This window comes from Rhinichthys klamathensis, unplaced genomic scaffold, assembly GCF_029890125.1.
Source record: "Rhinichthys klamathensis goyatoka isolate OS25496 unplaced genomic scaffold, OSU_Roscu_1.1 h1tg000169l_1, whole genome shotgun sequence".
NCBI classification, from domain to species: Eukaryota; Metazoa; Chordata; class Actinopteri; order Cypriniformes; family Leuciscidae; genus Rhinichthys; species Rhinichthys klamathensis.
Genome location: NW_026606700.1, coordinates 3,120,740 through 3,138,160, shown reverse-complemented (window position 1 = coordinate 3,138,160; position 17,421 = coordinate 3,120,740). Strand labels below are relative to the sequence as shown.

At 37.4% G+C, this 17,421-nt stretch overlaps 1 protein-coding gene across 4 annotated transcripts in view; it reads left to right on the top strand.

Moving 5' to 3' along the window:
- Positions 1-17,421, top strand: part of ntng2a (netrin g2a) — a 93,264-nt gene that overhangs the window by 68,104 nt on the left and 7,739 nt on the right. For 2 of the 4 annotated variants that reach the window (XM_056259718.1, XM_056259716.1), the window contains exon 5: positions 192-215. In XM_056259718.1, the coding sequence (XP_056115693.1) occupies positions 192-215 (24 nt within the window). Of the gene's footprint in view, positions 1-191; positions 216-1,084; positions 1,247-10,396; positions 10,484-11,912; positions 12,038-17,421 lie in introns of those variants that run through there. The other 2 variants (XM_056259719.1, XM_056259717.1) reach the window with 2 other exon arrangements.

Here is a 17,421-nt window from a genome sequence, read left to right as displayed (position 1 = left end):
AAATTTACAGTTCATGGCTACTGTACGCTCACTGCCTGCAAAAGCGAGGCAGGCTTCTGTATTTTTTTAATCTTAGATGTGCTCCAGAGTGGTAGAGAAATAATAATAAAATAAACCCACAAGAGTGTTTTCAAAAAATAAAGGAGTAAAACTCTCTCATTTGTGTTATCTTCCTCTCTTTGTGTTTGCAGGCGAGGCGTCGGGAACGTCTGGCAGTAAGTGGCATGCTAACGGAATACGCTGACTGTTGTTTTCATGTTTTCGCTCCTGCTGCCATCACTCTTTTTGGCCTCTTTATTTCATGTCATTAACAAGACGTCGGTTATGATCCGTCCCTTAACCGTCACTGTGAACTCTGATGGCGTGATGCATTTTTCCACAGTTTTCTTACTTCATAAATGTTTCATGTGATGTAAGACGCAAAGCATTCTAATGCTGGCTTGTGATGTATGAGGGTGTGCTCAAGGTTATGGGAGATTTCAGTGCAGTTCTGCCCATTTGTGGTGGTTTAATGCTGTTTTGTTGGAAATCTGAGGTGATGACTGATCTCATGAGGAATACAGAGTCAGATTCTTTTTAAAGGTGCACTCTGTATTTTTTTTTTTAGTTTAAAGGTGAAGTGTTTCCCGTTTTTAGTGATCCTAGTGACGCAGATATCACTAACTTTTGCATCTAAAGAATGGTAAAATGTTTCAAATGATTAAGACTCGCATGAGATGAACATTTTATTCATAACAGCTGCATAAAAGCTGTTTTACTATACCATAATGAGATCACATGACCAGCTGAATACTACTCACTTCATCTCTGTAAACCTTTTTTCGGACCCTTTCGTTTGTGGAATTAGTAAATAAGAATGTTGGCTAAATAGGGTGTATGACAATGTTGTCGGAAACCAAAAACTACGCTTTTACTCAAATCTTCAACATCGCAAGTTGGTGTCAGAGCCAAGTACAAGACCTGAAAAAAAATTTACTTGGTGTCATTTTGCCAGAAGACAAGACCTGTGATTTCTTTTTTTAAAATTACCATTTGCCAGAAACATTTGATCTCAACAGGCTGTAATGTTGTTTTTTATCCTCAGTGCCAACACTAGCAGTAATGCTTGACCCAGCCACTGTACCAATGTCTATAACTACATCCATAACACCACCCACAGACTCAACACCAACCAGCACAGAGTCAGTCCAACCAATCACAGAACCCCAGACTCCGGCTCCATCCACGTCTGTAGACACGTTTACAGGTTCGAGCTTTTTTAAAGTCAATAGAGTAGTGTAGTTTGTCTTGTGATGCTCTGTAGATTAAAATAGGTTGGTCTTGAAGTAGTAGAACAGAGTTCAGTAGAAGAGACCTGTAGGTAAACTAGAAGATGGTTATTTACAAGACAACAGAACTGCATAAAAGTACCAAATACTACCATGGCATTTTAGGACATGCACCATGATGCTGTACCATGTAAATACCATAGTACATGGATACGGTAATCATTCAGTACCATGGTAATGTATATGGGTAGTTGACAAATGAACATGAAGTAGTTTTATTCAGAAAGGATGCACTAAACTGATCAAAAGTGAGAGTAAATGTTACAAAATATTTCTATTTCCAATATATAAAAGTATCCTAAAAAGTTTACAAAGGATCATCTGAATTATTACTACATGCCATGTCAACTGCCCATATACCACAAGTACTGGCATGTGGTATTATTAACATTTGAAACCATAACTACTGTGGTACCATCAGAGTGCTTCTTTCCAACCTCTGACCAATGAATAACAGTCACTGGAGTGAGAACAATTTATCTCAGTGTGTGTCGGGCCGTGGACTCTCACACTCCCTCAGGGTCCCGCTGCCTGTCATCAAACACACATGCAGATGATGTGCATTAATACATTATTTCACTCAAAGTAATATGTTGAAATATCACCATAATTCAATATTATTAGGGCCTGTCAGAATGGCCTGATTTTGGAGTTTGTGATGTCATTTTTTTTAATCATTGCCAAGCTGAAAATATTTAATAACCTTTCCTGGAAATAACTGATTGTTTGGAATGAGGCGAAATAACCTTCCACATGCAGCATGCAATGCATATTTTGCGAGGTCTGGCAACATTTGTCCGCAAAAAGTAATGTTTTGTGTATGTGTAAGAGAGGATTTTCTCCCGAGATTTAGGTGTGATGTCCCTTTATAAAATAGACATAGTGATGTATTTGCTGTTACAGGACAAATTTGTTTTGTACTAAGAGTTTCAAGGTCATATTTTTAGACCCTGGAAAGATTTTGTGGTTTCATTTTATCATCCATAACCAATTCATTCATTCTGCTGAATGATGAATAGTCAGATTATGAAACTTGAGTAAGATATTTATTTTACATGAAAGACATCTGGATTAAAGTTAGCCTCAGCCTCGAACACACCCATGGACAATCTATTTACCTACATAACATAACTACAGGGTCCCTAAAGGGACATGGTTTGGGGGGAAAAATATTAAATGGGAGGAACATTTATTTGTCAAGGCTTTCGCGTTCTCTCACAAATGTTTTGCGTTCCCCTGAGAAACTGCATTTATTCACAAAGAACACAAAAGTGGACGGAAAGTTTCTCTGGGGAGTTCAAAACATTTGCAAGAGAACGCAAAAGCATTAACATGTAATTTTAATTCCCATCTCATATTTTTTTATCACCATGCCCCTATAACATAAAATATTTGAAAGATATTGTTTGAGGCAGTTATTACTGGGCTCCCATGCACATGTCAAACCATTTTAAATTGTGATTTCTGGGCGTAAACATCTCAAAAGTTTATAGTAACATTACTAAAACATGAATATGTCTTTTGGAAATTTCTATTGACAATATTTTGTTACACTACAGTTTATAAGTTTTGTGGTCAGATAGATTTTTAATGTTTTTGGAATAAGTCTATTATGCTCAAAGACTGCATTTATTTGATTTTAAAAAAAAATACAGTAATATTGTGAAATATTATTACAATGTAAAATAGCACTTTTCTATTTTAATATAGTTTAATAATTTATCCCTGTGTTGGCTAAACTGAATTTCCAGCATCATCAGTGTTACATGATCCTTCAGAAATCATTCTAATATGCTGATTTGCTGCTCAAAAAACATTTCTTATTATTATCAATGTTGAAAACAGTTGTGCTGCTTAATATTTCTGTGTAAACCGTGACAATTTCCCCCCCAGGATTCTTTGATTAATAGAACGTTCAAAAGAACAGCATTAATTTGAAATAGAAACTTTTGTAATAATATAGATGTCTTTACTGACGCATCCTTGCTGAATAAAAGTATTAATTGAAAAAAGAAATATTAGCTCTAATGTGTATCCTAGCATCTAGAATCTATTGCAATCTATTAAATAAATGTTAAAAACAGGAAATAATAAATAATTAATTGGAAAATTCATGCAAAAGAACTTTTAGTCACATATCAACAAGATATCAAATATCTGTATAATACACTTTGTATGTCTGTGAAATAATCAGTACTGTATGTATTACTTTACACTTCATTGCACGCCAGCCTATTATTGTGGCATGTAACATTGATTTCAGATTTACCCACCCATAAACATCAATATTAAAAAACGAAATGGGTGTGGTCACTTTGCAAGATGATCAGACGGCAGTTATCGGCCAGAATGAGTTACGATGTGGAAGCAAATCTTGGTTCAAATCTAGTTGTTCAAGTAGGACAGCAGCAGCCGTGACCTCTGTGACCTCGTCACGTTGAAATGGGAAGGTTATCAGCATATGCGCTTCAGGGCCAAATCAAGACATCATTACCAAAATGATCTCCAAACAGTCCTGGGATTGAACCCTACTGCTATCCAGTATAATTTTTTTTTTTTTTTTTATTGAATTTTACTGTGTGAGAGGATGAGAAATATAATATGATTGGCACCGTTTATTCCATTCCTCTTTCATGGATAGAGTTTAGAAACTGTGATAGAAAGCTCTCACTGTCCTAAAGGAGAAGACAGAGCGGAAAACAGAGTGCAAGAGAGAGAGAGAGAGAGAGAGAGAGAGAATGCAATAGAGAAAGACAGAGAGCAAGAATTTGGAGGAAATGGATGATGAATGTTTATTAATCTTGTGGGCCTCCCATCACACTAAAAATAACCCTCATGCATTTATCCAGCAAGGGCAATGTTATTGCACATCTTCTTGCCCAAGTGTCTGAGGCAGTGCATGGGGAGAAGCATCTCGAAGATTTAGTGAGCAACTGTATGTAATAAAGCTGAAATTATTCATAATTACTGCAAAGGAACTGGCTCTGTTCCAAAACCATGTGAGCTCCCTTGCTGTCTAGGCGCCTGTCTTCTAAGACTGCATGTTAACTGAAATGGAAGCTCATAAGTGATCTAAATAGGCTGCGACTTAATGGGTCATATATACAAACAGCATTCAAGTAGATAGGAGCTGGACTTGTACACTTGTTAACTAGAAAAGAGTTGCCAGAGGAAGGTTCTAAAGAGTCTAAACTGACTTCTGTTAAAGAAACTCTAACAAGCATGGAAATACATAGCATATTTTACTATTGAGTAATAGGTAAATAACACTTTTTAAATGTAACTTTTTAGCCATACATTTTTTGTATTATCAACATTTCTCACACATTTTTTACAATGCATTTTGGCATTGCTTCCTTTGACACACTGCCTTAGAATCTGTCCAAAAGAGTTTTCTTAGAAGGCAGCACAATCATGCTTACCTTGTGGAACAGCAGGAGTGCACGCATGCTGCCTTAAATACTCAGCTTACTAGATTTTGGAAGAGAGCCATTAATTCACAAGATTGCAAGTGTCTCTTTTTTTCTTCTTCTTTCATCTCTCTCAAACAAACACTATTTCTTTGTCTCTCTCTCTCATCCTAATGTGGTCAGAAAAGGAGAGCGGTCTGAAGTAGATCTGGCCAGTCTCTGCCTGCCCTGCTCTTCTGGTTCTGGTCCGGTTCGGTGGCAGATGGCAGGTGGGGGTGAACGCGAGAAATCTGCCCGTGCTCCAGCTCTCACGTTAACCCCCCGTGGCCATATGCCTGCCCTCCTGTTACCCGTTCCCTGTTCATTGGCCCTGAACGGAGCTCCTCGCTCTCTCACACACAGGCCAGAAAGCATGACTGTACTGCGAGAGGCTAACTCCATTAGTAGCCTGTTATGAAGGGCACTGGATGATAATACCTCTCTGGATGCCTCCACTGATCATTCTGTGTGAATGGACATGCTTGACACGGCATCATAAAATCGTCATCGTAAATGACTCCTAAAACACTCTTTGTTTATTCAAGGATTTTACACATTTGCCACAATAATGAAATGTCTAAAATTTCATTTTGGGGCTTTTCTCAGCAAGTACTGGTATATGAGATTCATTGTGAAACATTTGATATCATACAGGTAATTTGATTGACAGCTCTATTATTATTTATTTATTAACAGTTTTATACCCCTATTCACTACTGTTAAAAATTATTCAGCATGCATTAAATTGATCAAAAGTAATACTAAAGACATTTAAGGGTTCACACCAAGAACGGTAAAAAGACAGCTATAATATATATTAGCGTCCATGGCAACAGACAATAAAGCCGGGGATTGTGATTTGCTGTACATTTTTTTTCATGTCGGTCATCAGTGGGAATTTTTTTAATTAATTTTTTTAAACTGATATTAACAATATTGTTCCTCTGTGCTGTTATCGTTATAATTATGGTGTTGACTTTATCTCTATCATTAAACGTATGCCCTTTGGTGTGAAGTGGCCTTTATAATGTAAAAACTTTTTTTTACTTTCTTTATTAATCAAAGAATCCTGAAAAAATGTATGACAGTTTCCAGAAAAATATTAAGCAGCACAAATGTTTGCAACATGAAGAAATGTTTCTTGAGCAGCAAATCAGCATATTAGAATGATTTCTGAAGGATCATGTGACACTGGAGACTGGAGAAATAATGCTGAAAATTCAGCTTTGCCATAACAGGAATATATTACACTTTCAAATTTATTAAAATAGAAAACTGTTATTTTATATTGTAATAATTTATATTGCAACAATATTAGAGTTTTTACTGTATTTTGATCAAATAAATGTAGCCTGCATGAGCTTAAGAGTCTTCTATAAAAAAAATATATATATTTTTTTTTAAAACTTACTGACCCCTAACTCTTGAACAGGATAGTGTATGTACTGTAAATTGTCTCTGTTATGATTTTCCAACCTCTTTGTTTGTGAAATGAACTGAACGTAACAGAAAACTGAAAATAACTTAAACCTAGAGCGACATCATGAATAAGCAACAACATGTAAAAGTGGTCGGTCATACAGGTATCATGTTAAAGGGATAGTTCACCCAAAAATAAAAATCCTTCACTCACCCTCATGATGTTCCAAACCCATATGACTGTGTGACTTGCTGGTTCTGGCGTCAACACCATGACTTTCCATATTTATCCCTATAGAAGGAAGTTTTGCATTACATAGTGAGAGTATTATAGAGAACATATACATCAAAGTCTTTTATTCCAAAGAGAAAGGAAAATCCTATTTTCCATAATATGTTCACTTTAAAACCATAAAACAGTTTGTATAATTGCGAAAATGCAACACCGATCTCATAGAACATGAAACCCTGTGTGAATCTCTCACTGAATTATTACCCAGAGTCTGGGACATCAATTATTTTCATCCACGCCACTTCAGACGCAACACTAAATAAAACATCTATCAGTAGGCCTAATATGGCCCATTTTTCATTTGCAAACCATATAAATACAATAAACCCATGGAATTAGGGAACAGTGTCTTCAGCCATGCTTTAATTATGAAACACTGGGGAGGAACGCAACCTTAATAAAACATCAGCATGCCTGAGAGCAGGAAGTATCGGCCTGCTGCGGTGCTCGCTGTGGGCTGCCCACGCTGAATCCCAAAGCTCCCATCAGCACCGGCACAGTGTGAGCTGACATGGTCATTCCTCATCCAGAGGGAAGACACCTGCTCCTATTGAGACAGCAAACAGACTAACATGCATGAGACGCCGAATGCCACGCTCCATGTTTGATGTACAGTACTGTGAATACTGGCATAGACAGAGATGATTAGCATTGTGCTGGCATTGAGGAGCGCGCGTTCAACCGAAACCTCTCACACAAGCTCATGCTCATGCTAATGCATATTCAACATTAAAACAGATTAAAATATTTTTAATAATGAAAACCGATATATTAACGTAAATGCAATATTATATATATAATAAAAACAATACTACGTTTTTTTATTTTTATTTTTATTTACAGAATTAAACGATTAAAATGAGCATGCACAATCAAATGTCCAATAATGACAGATACAAATAAATTAGCGAATAAAAATGTATGTGTACACTGACCATGATGGAGATACCACAGTATTGTTGAAAGTACCTTGAATACTATGGTAAATAAAATGGCATTCATACAGTATCATTGCCTCATCCTAAGCCAGGGATTGTGGGTTCGAGTCCCATGCATCTGGGGTGCCACTTTTATGTAACGTTTTCCCACACTCTTTTTTTATGTTTTTATATGCTGGGGTGCCAGACAGGATTTCTGTCATTAATTAAAGTTCACTTTAGGGAAACGTACAAGGATCTTGTGCATCTGTCTTGTTCTGTCACAAAACCCGACACTTAATGAGATAAAGATTATACACGCATACTCAATACAATAATACCCATAATAATCACTCTTAAATAGACCACCAACCATTCAATACGACAGGACACATAGAATTGCATTCAAAGATGTATATTCAGCAGTGAAAGTGAAAAAACAAAAAACAGTTCATAAATTGTCCATCAGTAATCCCCACAGTAATCCACAGCAAAAATAGTTCACATAGTCAGTAGGAGGAAAAAAGAATAAAATTCCCCACTCAAAAACAGTCAAAGTTAAGTCATGTCATGTCAGCACTGGCTAAATTGTACTCACGACTCCTTTTCCCCTGAAGAGTCTGGTCCACATTTTCCCTGGCTTCTCAGACGTGAAGATATAGGCTCTAGGCTCCTCATCCGTTAATCCAGTTCATGTTTTGGAATTAGGCTACTCACCAGGGCCGTGCACAGGGGGGTGGCCCGGTGGCTAGAGCCTGCCCTTCTGCCCTCATCAGCTGAGGTGCCCCTCTCGCCCCTCCCTAACCCTCCAGAGGATTTCCATAAAAACGTTGTTATCGCTTCAGAATTTTCGCACGTAAAAAAAAAAAATACGACCTCACGTTATGTCAATCACTTGCACACTGCCTCCGAAACTTTCGTCCGTCATAAAAAAAAAATCGAATCGGGTAAAAATCGAATCGAACCGTAGCCAGTTTGAAAGGAGTATGAATGGTGTTTTGACAATTCAGAGCCAACGAATCACGAATACGAAAAAACGCAGTGTGCAAAGGCCTTTATTCTGTATTCTTTTTCTGTGCGTGCACACACACACACACACACACAAACACACACAACCCGACGCGTGCAGCCCTGCACATAGACAGAGCACCGCGCAAGGACTGAACTGAGCTCTCTTTCGCGTCTGAATGGACAAATACACACAACATTATGTCTAAATTTCCGTTTTGGAGAGTATTCACTTAAACGCAGTCAGTTATGTCTTTACAGAACGTACAGTTGTGAGAATATCGGATGTTCATCAGTGCAATTGGATCTGCACACTCGGTCTTAAAGTGACAGTGCGTAATAAACCTAATGCCGTCTGTGCACTTAATATTAATCAAACAACAAAATAAAAAGAGAAAAGCATTCACTGCTCTTTAATAGCTTTAATAAGGATTAATTATATTTAATTCATACAAATAAACATGTCTGCTTGAAAGAATAAAGAATGATGTATGTAAGACTTTAATTTTAAGATATTATTTTATGTCACAGTGCTATATATGTGTCTGTATTACATGTTCAAACTTTAAAAATTATTAATATTATCAGGTTAATAGATGTTTTCTACGGGAATATATAATGGGTTTGGACATTTTAGAGAAATTCTAAATTAATGCATTACAATTTAACACTAAACCCATTAAATTTTAGTCGACTAAATCTACTGTAAAACCTTATTGTATTTCGTCGACTAAAACTAAAACTAAAACAATTCAGATGACTAAAATATGACTAAAACTAAATGGCATTTTAGTCAAAAGACTAAGACTAAATCAAAATTTGCTGTCAAAATTAACACTGATCTAAATGAATAGTACCAGTATATTAGCTAGGTTACAATGGGGCTAAAGGCACACCCTAACATTTGCTTTTCACATATGATTGCAGAAAAATATATGTTTGAAAATTGATGGAGCAAGATTTTGTGTGAAAATAAATCATAAAGGTGGTTTGTTAGTTTAAAAATCGTAATGTATGAGGTGGCAAGGAGGTAGCGGTTAAACCAGCACAAAAGACACATAGTATTGATACAAATACTTTAGCTAAATTAATATACTTTTAATAATCCCTAAGTTGATAGTATAGGTCAAACTCAAAATGGGGGGGGGGGTGTCACCATCGTGTACGTTGTCAGTCAAACTCCTTATAGTGCCCCCATTTTTTTGGTTTAAGCCACTGCCCTTCAAAATGTCTGTGCACGAGTGAGTGCTACTCACTCGTTCGGTTTCCTCTGCAGTATCTCAACGACAATCAGCAGGTCACACAACGACGAGGATAATTTCCTGTTAGTAATCCATAACGCGATATGCTTAGCACGCAGGCCGACGATACACACTCTTACCGCGGATAAAACAAATAACAGCCGCGGGAGTCTTCTGAGGAGCTCCGCGAGGTACTCACTGCATCTCGATAGCCGGCGCCATGTTTTTATAAGCAATGCACGTCATCCAGATAACTAGGGGCTGGACTAAAGACAGCGCCATCTTGACTTGACACACAGGTTACAATGACTGTAGTTACATAAAGGTACGATGACTGTAGTTTCATAAATGATGGAGATGTTTTGATTTTTGTAAATAATGAGCTCAATGTTATGTACAGATGAATAATGAGGAAATAAATGTAGAACAATTAAATTACAATTTATTTATTTATTTCCTGATGACATCGTCACAATATGCACCTGAAGCCATCACTGCATAAAGATATAGTATCATTGCAGTATATGGACATGACAGAGTGTATATGATCGACTGATGTCATGGGTAAATCCCTCTACTTGTCCCTTTTAGTGCTGTGGGCTGCAGTAAAGTGCCTTTAGCGGCGCCCTTTATTTGTGGTCAGCGAATAGCTGAGATCAGGCTGATTTAGGCTCTGATGGGCAATACTGTCGTGGTATTTGATCCCTGTACTGGCAAGCTCATCCTTCTGTCTGCTGACTAGACACGGCCACCTCCAGTGACACATCGACTTCTCCTCCTGCTCCAACAGGCGGCTCAGTGATCCCTGAATCCCTCACCAATGCACCAGGTGACACATGCAGAGACCACATTAGCATATTTGAGCAGTTTCTGCTGGTGTATAGACACTGTCTCGATTTATGAAGCCTTGTTTAATAGCCGTGCTCTTAGCTCCGTTTTGCATGAAAGTCAACATGAAATGCCGCTCGTAGCCCATTTCACAATAGGATGCGATTCTCGAGGTAACAGTATGTTCAAATGGAGGAGAAAATGTAGGGTAAAAGTCGGGAATTAATTGGATTGTGAAAAGTGGACCAGACAAACGTTTGAATTGCTTACAATAAGATCTGTATCTTGTATTGGGAAAGTAAATATGGTTGATTTTCATTTCATGTTGACTTTAAAGTTCCTTTTCGTAGCTGTTTAGTAGTAGATTAACCATAGCGTGTCTTAGCTGTGGTGTTTTATGGTGTGTTCACACTTGTATTTCGGTTCTCTTGGTTGTTTTGGTCCTGACCAAAAAAGAAAATGATACATTGCCTGGTTCGCTTAGTGTTCACACTGTCATTTTTAAGACTTACCTAAAGATACAAAACAAAAAAACCCTGCTTTTTATGGCTTGCAACGGAAGCCATTATTCAATTCAATTCAATTCACATTTATTTGTGTAGCACTTTTCACAATACACATCGTTTCAAAGCAGCTTTACAGAAAACGCATGAGTCCACAATACGAGTGATCTGGGTGTACTTCAGAAATGTACATATACAAATCACAGTTAGCTAAAAACATATTCATTTAAACAATGTAATAATTTAAGGCAGAAACAATGAGCTCATTGAAGTAATGAATACTTGTTTGTGAACAAATTATTAAGACAGAAAATTGTAGCATTGGTGCATGTTGATTCAGAAGAGTGTGAAGAGTTTATAAAATGTGCAAAGGAGACAAAACAGCAAAAACATCGCTTGGAAGTGGACTGAGACCAAATGGCAGCGTTCACACATATTTAAATGAAGCGCACTAACAGAGCAACTGCACCAGAGTTCATTTGAATTGAACCAAACCTGCCAAGTGTGAACACACCCAGATTTAGCTTTGTGGTTGAATTTATACTAGTCATTGAAAAATATATAATAATGTATGATAATAAAATCAGCAATAGCATCTAGAAACAATTATCATTGTCATCATCAAACATATTTTTTAAAACTGAAAAATCGCTCTGAACTAAAAACTGAGCCATTAAACTTTAGGATAGAAAATTATACAACCAAAGGTAGTTAGATGTACACTACATCACCCACTTGTATTTTTTATAGGCTTTGTATTCTTTTGCATAAGTACAAGTATATTTTCCAAAGCTAAAATTAAAAATAGAGGTGTTAACAGTAGGAGGTATCTGGCCCTCTTTACTTACTCTCCCGGCTCTCAACTCAACACTGTGATTCTACTGTCCCAAGTGCTGCTTGTGACAAGCTTTCTGCCCACAATGCCAGCTGCTACCATCTCGAGCCAGACAGACACCTCGTCTTTAACTACGATGCCATCTCTGTCTAGTCCAACACTCACAGTCGTACCCACGGCACCTGACCAGCCAGGTAAGTGAAAGTCCTGTAAATTTCACAATTTGTTGACACAAGTTTGCACAAGACAATAATACATAAACAACCTTTTTTTCTTTAAATGTCTTCCAGTATTAAAGATTAGATTTTTAAAGAGTAAATCCATCAGAACTCTGTTCGTAATGATATTTTAACCTTGATATGAGCCATAATATATGCAAGCGTGTGTCTATCTATTTACATGTAGGTGAGACATTCTTCATTTATTCTGTCTCACTTGTATTACTAATTAAGATGTGAAATATTCAACAGGGAGCATGTTTAAAGCCATACTTTGAGTCTTGTTCTTTTGCCCTCCTGGATGTGAGAATGCATACATTATAGTTATTCTATTAGAAGGCGCTTTGAATCTTTACATGCTTTCAAAGAGCCTAGCATACTCAATACCTAAAATGGAAGATTTAGTCATTTATATGAGCCTCATATTTCTTTTTTAAAAAGTTGTATATTTTTTAAACATAATTTTTTGTGAAAAGTAAAAACAAAACAAAAAACATTTCAATGTGTATAGGCTTATTTATTGCATTTAAAGCAGTGAGTTCTGCTTAACAAGGAGGTCGATTTTTTCCATTTGGACGTGCTAAACAGCAGGTGTTCAGTTTTGGTGACTGCGAAACATTTGTGAATTTTTTTTCGCTTTCTTTGTGTAATCAAAACAAAATGCCACCACCTCACCTATCCCACCATTTCTGCCTCTCGCACCAGGTGTGTGTAGCGTCCGCCTTTCAAACCTAATGGCGCTGAAGCGGTAACTAAAAATAAAAAAATGGCAAGCCCAGCCTCGGGAGATAAATCATTAAATACTCTGTTATTGTGAAACACAATCACTTTCCAGAGCACATGCCGTGGCGGTCGGTGCTCAGCTGAAGGCCGGAGCTCAATTCTTTCAGATCTATTTCTGAATAGCGATTGAATGAACAGCTGCTAAATATTTCATAAGAGAAAAGAGACCAGGTCATGGTGGAAGACCAAAAAGGGCCCAATTTATTGAACTTATGGAGAGAGAGATAGATACATGAAACCATAACAGGAAAGTGCAACGAGTCCTGTCCTTGAAGAGTTGGACAGGGGCACGAGCAGGGGGAAGTGATTCTATCAGGGCTTGTGTATCTCGTTTCTGCTGAACTGGAAATGACGAAAGGTTGAATTGCTGCAATAACATCCATTATGTACAGTATGTAAGCCCAAAGGGCTGCAATGGCATCCGCAGGCATCTTTACTGCTTTTGACAGAACAGTTTAGATATCTGACTCTTTATGCTCTGTACACAATTACAGTTTCCGCAGCACCAGATGTGATACCCGATGCGGCCACCACTGCACCCGACACCCTCACTGCAACAACTGGCTTTGTTACAAGAAATCCACTATCTGTTCTTCCCGAGGTCACTGATGTATTTGCCTCATCCTCTGATGGCATTGCAACAACGGTCACCCAAGCAATATCTTCTGCAACCGTGGCAACAACACCTTCTGCAACCATGGCAACTTTTGAAACAACATCTTCAGCATCAGCTAGCACCATTCAACTGGCAACCTCTCTTGCACCGGTTTCTGATGTTTCTTCAGTGGACACACGTGAAGTGGTTGCAGCAAATACTGTGGTAAACTTGGTTAAAAGTACTGTTGTGTCCTCAACTGATGCACTCTCTCCAGGCATTGATTTGATTGTCCCAACATCTGATGTTCCTGTACCTTCTGCATCTGATGTTGATGCTCCTGCCACTGATGGTATTGCTCCATCTCTTGACATGGTTGCACCAGAGGTTGGTTCCATTGCCCCTGCAACTGTCACAGATGCTCCTACGGCTGTTGCGGTGGTTCCTGCATCTGATGAGGTTGCAAAAGCTACCGATGTGTCAGATGAAATCAAACCAGCTCCTGAAGGTCCGGGTGATGATACTAATGTTGTCACAACAGTTGCAGAAACAGTCACCACCAACATACTCCCACCTACTATTGCCACACCTCTTCTGACAAGTGACCCTCTGCAAGCTCCAGCTCTTGATGCTACACCTCAACCTGATGTTGAGACTGACAGTAAACCTCCTTCCAAAGATGCAAAGAACAGTGAAGTTCCTCTCATTGAGACCAATGAGGAAAAAACAGCAACAAACATGGGAAAGAAAGATAAAGATGCTCCTGACAGCAAACCTCCATCTGAAGTAGGAGAAAACAGTGAGGTTCCCCTCATTGAGACCAAGGAGGAAAAAACAGCAACAAATTTGGAGAAGGAAGATAAAGATGCTCCTGCCAGTAAACCTTCATCTGAAGTAGGAGAAAACAGTGAAGTTCCTCTTGCTGAGACCAGGAAGGAGAAAACAGCAACAAACCCAGAGAAGAAAGATAAAGATGCAGAAGCCCCAGGTACCCACAGCAATTCTGACAAGTATATTTCCTGCTAAAGTGGCAATTACACGATACACTTTTAAATGAGCTTCAAAAGGTAATTTTTGAGGCACAATCTGTTGAAGTCTGTGTTACACAACCCAAATTGCCTTCAGAAGAGTTAGCCAAAGGCTTAACTCTCTTAAAGGAATAATAAATGAAAATTCTGTCATCATTTACTCACCCTCATCTTGTTCAAAACTTGTATGACTTACTTTCTTCTGTGAAACACAATAGGTGATGTTAGGCAAAATGACAGCCTCACTACAATTGTCTTTCATTATATGAAATAAATAAATATTTTTGGTGAATATTCTATAAAGAAAAAAAAGATTCCTTTTCCACTGAAGAAAGGAAGTCATATGAGTTCTGATTGACAAGAGGATGAGTAAATGATGATAATTGTAATTTCGGGTGAACTACTGTATCTCAAAATACTTTTTAAACAACATTTTATATATCTTGAGTAATAAATAATGACAGTATGTGTTTTGTCGATACTGATCCTGACATAAAGCGTTCAGGCAGGCTGTATTCAACTTTTCTATTTGGCATCAAATATGCGTTCTGTCAAACTTGTTTTGAACTTTTGTGGTTTCTGAAACATTCAAAAAGTTTGGGGTCGGTAAGAATTTTTATGTTTTTAAAAAGAAATCTCTAAAGCTCAAAAAAGGCTGTGTTTATTTTTTTTTTTTTAAATACAGTAATAACAGTAATATTTTGAAATTACATGTATTATTACAATTTAAAATAACTGTTTTCTATTTTACTATATTTTAAAAAGAATTTAATTCCTGTGAAGGTAAACAGTTGTGCTGCTTAATATTTTTGTGAAAATCTGTGATGCTTTATTTCAGGATTCTTTGATCCAGGATTTTTTTGGGGGGGAAAAACAGCATTTATTTGAAATAAACTTTTGTAATAGTATAAATGTCTTCACTGTCACTTTTGATCAATTTAATGCGTACATGCTGATTAAATAACTTTAAAAAAAGAAAAGAAAAACCACATCAACCACACACACACCAAGCTTATGACTGAAACAAAAAATACTTTGTCTTTATAAAACAAATGTATGGTTATCAGATTTAAACAATGAATAAAATGATGATAAATAATGATATGTGATGACTGACGAGTTCTTCTTCAAATGCTCATGATTTCTCATGGTGTAAACCGTAACTGCAGACATTAAGAGGAACAACGAGGCTGAGGAAACCGAAAAAAGCAGGGAAGCCAAAGAGAAAAAGAAAGAGAAGGAGAAAAAGAAAGAAAAAGATTATGAAAAGAAAGAGTATGAGAAAAAAGGTATGCAGCATTTGTAGTTGAGTGTGTGTATTTTGTGTAGCTTGACTATAGAAATGAAACGAACAGACACTGCACTCATCTGACACAGCATTTAATGACTGCGGTCTGAAAATGCATTTCTGCTTGACTGCATGGTACCTATACTGGTGCTGTGGATGAGATGGAGTATCTGTTAGTGAAGAACATTTACAGCTTGTACTGTATCGATTGGTTTAGCAGCCATTAGATCCACAGAAAGAAACTTTAAACCCTAGTTTTCTCTAGTTTTAGGCTGTTGTGTGTACATCATCAGTTTTCTTAAATAACAGTAGCATCATTTCAGTGTATCTGCTTTCACATTTTCCGCTCTTACGGTGAACCGTTCCACATTTCTTGAGTGATTTGTTCCAATAATGCAGCAGTGTTAGCCAACAAATATCCAACAAAGAGCGTAATGTTGCTTTTATTCCAAAGTTGTTGCAAGGATTTTGATCCCCGGAGGGCCAAAAACGCAGTTGTCAAGGATAGCGTACATCCGATTTCAAGGTAAGGCGATGCTTTAAATCAAGACTGCGTTATTTTCAGGGTTTCAATGACATTTTATGTGAATGATCTATTTATATGCATTAGCGCTCCTCTAGGCAATGCTTATCAAAGGATGATTCAGTTTTGATTTCTGTTTTCTAGAATGTGGACAGACACTAATATGGAAACTGTGGAAAAATTGCTGCCTAAATGTTATTCATTTCCTCTCTTCCATGTCGCTCTTTCTTGTCTCTCTCCTTTCTTTGTGCTCACATGTTTTGTTTTTTGCTTTGTCTCATAAGGTAAGCCGCTCATGATGTATTGTGTTTGCTAGAAAACAGAAAGATCTCCCCCAGGCTGTATAATTCAAAAGCGTCCTCTTCTAGAAACTAGCTACTTCGCATTTTCACTCTTCGAGTGTTAGACAGCTGTCTGCTGAAGATGCAAGATCGTTTGTGAAACATCGCTCCATCCCTTCACCAATCTGGGGAGTAATTGAGCATTTATATTTAATTAGCTGCTCTTGCCCCCCATCCCACTGCTTGGCTGACTGTGACACAGCAGGACACCACGTCGCCAGCATCTTTAAAACATCATATCAATTATTCAAAGGCCCAAGTGTTTAAACAGCAAAGAATCGAAAAAGAACAGCTTCTCAAACACTACAGCTCATTATCAATGTTTATCAGTGTCATATTAATGTCTGCTTAAACTATCTTAATTATGCCCTACAGGTGGATTCATTTACTCTATAACTTCCTACTATTTAGTCAGTCTAAACTGTTATGTAAAAACACCCCAAACATCTTTCAAATGGAATCTACTGAGAAACAAATTCAGCACAATTTGTATTTTATTTTACTATATATCTGAATATTGAGCCTCACCAAGTGACTCAGAGAAAATACAGTTAAACTAGACACTACTAGTTACGGTTAATAGACCCACAGAAGAACTATTTACTACTTAAAGGGGTCATATAATGCCATTTTTGTACAAGCTAGTATGATTCTTTAGGGTCTAAATTAAAAGTTTGTAATATACTTTAATTAAAAATTCTCATTAGTATTGTAAGAAAACACTTATTTTACCTGGTCAAAAACAGCTCTGTTTTCAGCACGCCGTTTCAGTGCATATGACTTTAAATGATAATGAGCTTTGCTCACCCCGCCTCTCTGTTCTGT